We start from the raw sequence: 8,412 nt of genomic DNA, 5'->3' as shown, positions 1-8,412 counted from the left end.
ATAGATACGATAAAATATAATCATGTAGGATCTTATTTGAATTGTATCGATATATATTTTATCAATATCCGCTTTTTATAATTTTACAATGTTGATAATTAGAGATATTAAGCGTTTAAAACATGCGTTGGCAAGCATGATAATAGAAAGGTGTCAATTAAATAAAAACGGAGTAGTATATTTTTATTTGGATCTGTTAAGGAAGCAACAAGTCAGAATAGAATGGAAATTGGCCTATTGTTGCACTGTGTTTGTAGTGTTTCCAGTTGTTAACTAGGGTAAGAACTAAAAACTTGTGTAAAGCACAATGAAGCGAAGATAATAGGGAAAAAAAAGCCTAAATAACAATAGTACTCCGTAATAGTATTGTTACTAGATTTAGTTCCATGTCACGCATAATGTTAATTCAAAATCTATGAAAAAATAATCCTTATATTTTTAAATGAAATTGAAAAAGTTTGAATCTTAATTTATATCTAGAATTGAGTTTTGAATCCAAAAGTAAAAAATATAAAATAATATTTTATAAAATAAAAGATTTGGAAAATAGGTGAATATTTTTGTAGGAAGTGAATATTACAATTATATGATTTGATAAATATTTTTTTTAAGAAAGTGAATCACAATTATATAAAAATTGAATTTTTTTTAAGTGAATTTAAAAAAAATAAAGAAAAAAAGTTTTGAAGGGAAAATACAACACCAAAAAGTGACACGTTTAATCCTTGGTGCTTGCTTTAGTATTATGTCATTGATTGATTGAAAAAAAAAAAAAGGTTTTTGATATTATCCTAATTCGATAACAGCTGAATAATCACTATAATCATTTAATTTTGTACTTTGTATAATAGTTCCTTTGCTCCAAAATGATATTCATGTTTAGACTTTGCATAGTGTCAAAGATGTTTGACCATTAATATATCTAAGGAAATTTGGCTTAAAATAATACTTCGTATAATTTTATTCATGATAATTTTTTAAAAATAATAATCTCATGTGTTGCTCTGATATATTTTTTTTAATCCTATGTAGTGATTTTAAAAAATTAATCTATGGCATATAATCGTATTGTAGCGTTATAAAATTATAAATTTTACGTGACGCTTTTTTTATTATAATCCTACGTACCGCTTTAAAAAAACTAATCATATACATAACTCTCATAATATACTAATTCTACATTACGCTATAATAATTTTAAAACAATTAAATCATTTGTGGCTCTCTAAAATCTTTGGAAAAAACTGCCCTTTATATAAATACAAGTTTTGTGCCCCGGGTGATGCCCAGGTTGTTTATTGAATTTTCGGATAAACATTTTTAGCTTGAATATTATATATGGTCATATAATCACTTTTGATTAGGCATGCGATGTCATACTTAAATTATTTTTAAAAGTATTTTTACCGATTAAAAATTATTTTTACTAATTCTCTATTATTTAAATATATACTCCCTCCTTCCCAAAAGTTCGACCCTTTTAGCCTAATTTTAGTCCCAAAATGATCGATCCATTTGCATTAAAATACCCACCAATTTACAACAATATTTGTGCAAAATTAGCTTTCCCATATAAAATTTTGTTTTTTCAGGTATTTTTAAATTTTAATACTTTCTCTCTCTACTTTTTTATAAAGCTCATGTAAATTTATTTTTCCAATATACTTTTACTTCTTTTTATTTAACTTTCTTAATATCTCGTTCTTTCCGGGATGGAGGGAGTATTATTTTCTATCTCGACTTTTTTGTAAACCCCATATAAACTTATCTTTTCAATGTACTTTTATTAGCTTCCCCATACAATTATACTTTCAACTTAAGTTTTTTAATACCCGTGAAAACTCCCCAAAAAGGTCGTTCTTTTAGGGACGGTGGGTGTACTAGCTTTGTGCCCCGTGCGATGCCCGGGTTATTTATTGAATTTTAAGATAAATTTTTGATCTATACATCAAATTTTAAAATATATCATTGATACCAAATTAGTTAGGAATTGATGTGCTTTTGTTACGATTTTCTATCTAGTAGGCATGTAATCACTAATAATAATGTTGGTGGAAATGTTCGATTTAATACATTAAAAAAATAAAAATTAGCAAAAAATAAATTAAATACATGTGCAAAGCCCGTTGGGTTGACCCGAACCCAAAACTTTGGACAACGGTTGAACATTTCTTGACTCGTAACCTGAAGTGATCCAATCCGAATGACTCATGATCCGACCCTAATTGACAGGTCTACATAGTAATAAAATCTATTAGATTGTGAAGTATATTATTTTAACCGATTGGTATATATTATAAAAGTATGTTTTACGCTTTGAATTACTTCCTTCGCTTCAAAAAATATTATGATATAAAAACTAAATTTATATGATAATTTTTGAAAATTATATTCTAATAATTTTTTTGAATAAAATTATAATTCAATTTGTACATATGAAATATTGGTATTTTATCGAAAATAAAACTCTAAATTAACAATTTTATCCTAAAATTCTATCCAAATAGAATTCTAAATTAACTTTTTTATCCTATGAAGTCTATTTAAATCTATCCAACGTGGCACTACACTTGGCGAAAAGCTGGAACGCCAAGTGTCGCTGTCTCGTGACCTGGCTAAAAGTTTAGCTTTATATATTAGTATATGATTATAAATGGATCTTATTTTAAAGAACTTTTTAAAAAGAATTTGATGATGGAAATAGAAACGAGTTATAGGATATTTATTAAAAGTTATGATTAATTTTGTATAGATGAATATTAGAATTGTATCGATAATAAAACCATATACAACAATTATATCTAAATAAATCTATCCAAAAATCTATTACATGATAATACCTATTTATCGCTTACGTGGCGCGACATTTGGCGAAAAACTGGAATGTCAAGTGTCGCTGTCTCGTGACCTGGTTGCGAGACTGACTTTATGTATTAATGATATGATATATATAAGTCTATATAGGTTAGAATCCGGTGAGAAGCCCATGTACATTGTAAATACATTGGAGATACATTGATGGCATACTACAAATACATTCGAAATACATTAAAAATACATCAATTCCCTTTCTTTTTAAAAATGAATCTGGGCAATTAAGGGCCTGTTCACATTTACTGAATTAAGCTGAACTGAACTGAACTGATTGAACCTGAACTGAACTGATTGGAGCTGAATTGAATTGAAATGAACTGAACTGAATTAAGCTGAATTGAATATTTTATGAGAGAGGGAAATTAGGAGCTGAACTGAACTGATTGGAGCTGAACTGAACTGAACTGATTGGAGTTGAGCTGAACTGAACTGAAATTAAGTAAATGTGAACAAGCCCTACATGTAGTCAACCTTTTTCTCTAAATCAAAGTGCACCATTTTTTTTGTTATTTTATCAAATCAAACCTCCATTAACGCAATCCTGCACTACCTTAGCTCTACAATTAGCAATACATTGAGAAACCAAGATAGATACATCAACTTAATACATTCAAATACATCAAGTTTTAATTATGGATACATTAATTAATAATTAAGATCAATTAAACAAAATTCAGATACAGAAAAAAGTGATATCATCAACCTAAGCTAATATGTTAGTTTGTACGACAATCGAATAGTTGAAGAAAAACATAACGATCTAAGCTTAAAGTTTGTTATACCGTTCGATTATCATCAATAATATCACAGAGATAAGTTTAATTGATGCCAGAGGAGAAGAAGTAGATGAATTCACGAACGAATTTCCAACGATGAATTAATAAGGAGGTGTCAATTTCATCGCCGCCGTCGGGTTTAACTGTTTAAGGTGGTAGCGAGGGCTTGATGTCGAGAATGAAGTAGAGCATGTTCAAGATATGCTTGCTGAAGGAGTAATAATTAAAGAAACAATAGAAGTAGAGATACTTTTAATCTTGACCGTAGAATCCTATATCTAAGCTCCTGGCTCCGACGGATTTCAAGCTTTATTTTATAAAAAAACCTGGGATATCGTGGCCAATTCTGTGTACGAAACGATACTGCCAATTCTTGATGGTAAAGGATTTCCAGAATCCTTCAATAAAACCTTCATTGCTCTCTTACCAAAGCTTGAAAAACCGGAGTTAGCATCCCAATTTCGCCCAATAGGATTATGTAATGTAGCTTACAAAATCCTAACCAAAGTCATCATCAATCATCTAAAGCCTATCCTGCCGAGTTTGATTTCAAACACTCAGGCTAGCTTTGTTCCAGGCCGCCGAATAACAGATAACATTGTGATTATGCAAGAGGTTATTCATACGATGCGTCGAAAGCAGGGTGTGAAAGGTTTTATGGCCATTAAAATCGATTTTGAAAAGGCCTATGATAGGCTTCGTTGGTCTTTCATCCGAGACACGCTCTTCCAAATGAATCTTCCTCTTTCCATGATTGGTGTGATTATGGAGTGCATATCAATAGCTTCTCTTCAAGTCTTATGGAACGGTGAACCTACTCAAAGTTTTGCTTCAAGTAGGGGAATACGTCAAGGTGATCCTTTGTCTCCATATTTATTTGTAATGTGTATGGAGAGGTTCTATCAAGTTATTGAAGAAGCAATTGTTGGTGGTCATTGGAAACCGATCAAGGCAAGTAGAGATGGTCCTTTACTGTCGAACCCATTTTTTGCCGATGACATAGTGCTCTTTGCCGAAGCTACTGTGCAGCAAGCTGAACTAATTAGCAAATGCTTGAAACGCTTCTGTGATGCATCTGGGGAGAAAGTAAGTCCACCTAAATCTCGAGTTTATTTTTCCAGCAATGTCGAGATTGAGATTCAGGGTCAGATTAGCTCGGCTTTAGGAATGGATGTGACGCAAGACTTGGGTATGTATCTTGGTATGCCTACTCTTAATACATGATCTGTACACCCGGGTGTACCATGCACATGGTACACCCGGTCACAAAAAGAACATCAAGATATGTTGCACTGAACATAGTACATCAAGATATGTTGCAGTGAACATAGTACATCAAGATATGTTGCAATGAACATGCTCACATAAAAGAACATTAGTAGTAAGAGGAAGAACGCGAGCTTCATTCCCTTAATTTTAGAAAAGATACTTTACCCCGCATTAATTGTCAAATCTTTTCAATAGTTTAGTTTTCCAAATATTTTTCTCTATCTAAAATTATTTTTTCCAAAATTAATTCAAGATTTCATTTTTAAAATTCAAATTCAAAATTTTATTTTCATTTTCAAATATAAGTTACCAAGATATTTTATTTTAAATTATTTTCTCTTTAAAAAACCTCTACAAAAATCATTCATATTATTTCAACAAAAAAATATCTTTATATTTACTTATAATATTCGTTTTAAGGATAGTCATATGTATATCTTGTGATGTTCTTTATATGATTAACAATGTTCTTTATTTGAATACATAATATACTTTATACTCCGTATTTGTTTATAATGTACAATTAATTATTAACACTATTTTTATTCTATATGTTCAGTATTATATAATACAATGATAATTATTATGGAGTTTATCTTTTGATAAATTATATTTTAAATGTCCATCATGTTCTTTAATCGTAATAATAATGTACTTTGTTGTCATATAATGTTCATTGCTTATTGTGTAATGTCCTTTGAATTTTATCTTTGAACCATGCAGCCATGCTAGTTAAATTTAAGTGATGTTCATTACATAATATTATCTTGTTTTTTTTTTATTAATATCATGGATGTTTTTTGGATCTAAAAATCAAACATCAATAGGGAGCTCCTAAAAGAATATGGTCATCAACCTTCATGATCCTGATTTAAAAAAAAAACAATTATTAGATGATAATTAATATATAAAAAAAAAATACATGAATAATAAATAATATTTAAGATGAATCTATAATTAATACTAAAGTAGCAACCGCTGACATCATTCTATTTTAAAATTGAACAGATGTCATGTTGTCATAGAAAATTTCCCTCCAAAATTATATATGATGTCATCATTTTGTTTATTCTATTTTATTAAAATAATAATTCTAATCAGCTAAATTATTATTAATATCAAATTCTAAAAAACGATCTATTCTTTTTAACAATAGTAATTTAATTTTTCTTCTTTAGGTACCCTTTTCATCATTTAATTTTTATATGAGCTCTATTTTTTTTTTGAATATTAGTTTTCGGAATATTTTTGTTTTAAATTTTGGTATGAAAGAATAAACAAATTTAGAAAATTTTATTTGATCAATTCGTGCATCGCACGAGACTAATCTAGTATTATAATATTTAAAAATGAAGTTTATAACTAATTTTAATATGACATGTTTATAACAAAAATTTGCATCACTCAATACCTCGAAAAACATAAGGATCAAAATCAAAAAACATAATGGATCGATCCTAAAAAACATACAAAATTAACAAAAAGAACAAGAAATCAAATAACATAAGGGTTACAATAAACAAAAATGAACATAAAAGAATATAATATTCAAGTAAAAGAACATAATTCGTATTATTGAGATCCAAAGAACAATTTTAATTAGCAAAATTCAAAGAACATGAGTTGTAACGTAAAGAACATGTAGTTCATATTCAAAAAATATATTTCATTCAAATCAAAAAAATAAATATTTTATGTCCATTAATGAATAAATAAATCAACAAACAATTAAAATTTCAATAAATTACAAAATGTTCCTTATAAAGTGACTACATTAGTGTTCACAACAAAAAGGTGACTACCTCAAAATTACGTTAAAAAGAATATGACTAATACAATCAATGAACATACTATATAAAAATACACAACATTCATTTCAAAGCCAACAAAAAAAAGCAACGAACATAAGGGTCACATAAAAAGAACTTCATCATCAACCTTCAATCCAATGTAAATAAAAATCTACAACATAAATACTTAAATATAAGGAATTAATACATACAATAAACATAAACATAAACATAAACATAATCTGATTCAATTCAGATCTTAAAATAACAATAATGAAATTAAGTTAACATAATAAGCAAAATTCTGAAATGAAAATCATATAAAAAAAAATTAAATTACCTTTTAGGTTACAATAATGTCCTCAAATTTACCACTATTGTGGATATCATCACTATCTTGAGTATCATTAACAAATCTCGTATATCATGGCGAAATTTAGAATAGTATGACATTATTTTGCTCTGTATTTCTTTTTCTATAAAATTCTCCATAAACTTCCCTCTAAATTCAAAAATGAAAAAATAGTTAAAATTGATTTTTTTTTCTTTTTTTGACATTTTTTTTTAAAATATTTGAAAAGCTGATATCATGCAACACATCGTTTAATTTAGGATGTACCATGCTCATGGTACATCCTGGTGTACTATGTAATTTTCAACTCTAACTAGCAGGGTCACTAAAGACACTTATAGTCCTATTTGTGAGAAAATTGATCGAAGGCTTTCGAGTTGGAAGTCTAAATACTTGTCTCTTGCGGGGCGTATTACACTTGCAAAATCTACCATTTCAACCATGGCTTTATACTTTATGCAAACGGCCAAAATCCCACGTTCGATTTTTGATGATATTGATAAAAAAACGCGAAGGTTTATTAGGGGTGGAGATGAAGACAAGAAAAAAGTCCATCTACTCTCTTGGGAAGTAATTCAAAAACCAAAGGAGCATGGAGGCTTGGGAATTCATTCGGCAAAGCAAGCGAATTCTGATTTTCTCACAAAATTGGGGTGGCGTATGCTAACCGAACCACATGCTTTGCGGTCAAGGGTGCTTCGTGCCAAGTATTGCAAGGGCCGTTGTGATGTGGATATGTTCGAACCCAAGGCTGGAATGTCCAATGTGTGGAGCGGTATAACAGCAAATTCAAAGGTTTTAGGAGCAGGAATCAAGTCTGCCATAGGTAATGGGTTATCGAAATTATTCCGGGATCACGTTTGGGTGACAGATCAACCATTAAGCAACCTTGTAAATCAACCCTTGCCTTTTGAAATTGCTGGAGCTACTGTTGCAGAAATGTGGGAAGAAAATTTCGGTTGGAGGTGGAATGTGTTCAGCCCGAGAATAATGTTTTGAAGTTAATTCAAAACCATGAAGTGAGGGCAGACCCGAATATTGGTGACCATGTTTATTGGAAAGCTAATTCGAGGGGTAAGTTCACCATTAAATCAGCATTGAACATTAAAGGGACAACACTGATTCTTTAGATAAAGAATGCTGGAACGCAATTTGGAAGTCCCCTGTTCAGCAACGTGTTTGCGCTTTTCTTTGGTTATCCTGCCATGACAGATTACTAGGGAACCTTAATAGGTTCAAGCGCAATATGACTGATAGCCCAAGGTGTTATTTATGTGGAGCCGAGGTGGAAAGCACACTTCATATCTTACGAGATTGTGCTGCTGCTAGGATGGTGTGGCGCAAACACCTT

General features: G+C 29.9%; 1 protein-coding gene across 1 annotated transcript; it reads left to right on the top strand.

Annotated features, from left to right (window-relative positions):
- The first annotated feature begins 4,277 nt into the window (after positions 1-4,277).
- On the top strand, positions 4,278-4,874 carry LOC145590183 (putative mitochondrial protein AtMg01250). Its single transcript, XM_081646938.1, has one exon. The coding sequence runs from the start codon at positions 4,278-4,280 to the stop codon at positions 4,872-4,874; it is 597 nt and encodes a 198-aa protein (XP_081503064.1).
- Positions 4,875-8,412: the final 3,538 nt, after the last annotated feature.

This window comes from Chenopodium album, chromosome 17 (genome assembly GCF_948465745.1).
Source record: "Chenopodium album chromosome 17, dcCheAlbu1.1, whole genome shotgun sequence".
Classification (NCBI taxonomy): Eukaryota; Viridiplantae; Streptophyta; class Magnoliopsida; order Caryophyllales; family Amaranthaceae; genus Chenopodium; species Chenopodium album.
The sequence above is the reverse complement of the archived record's forward strand: the minus strand, read 5'-3'. Positions and strand labels throughout refer to the sequence as shown.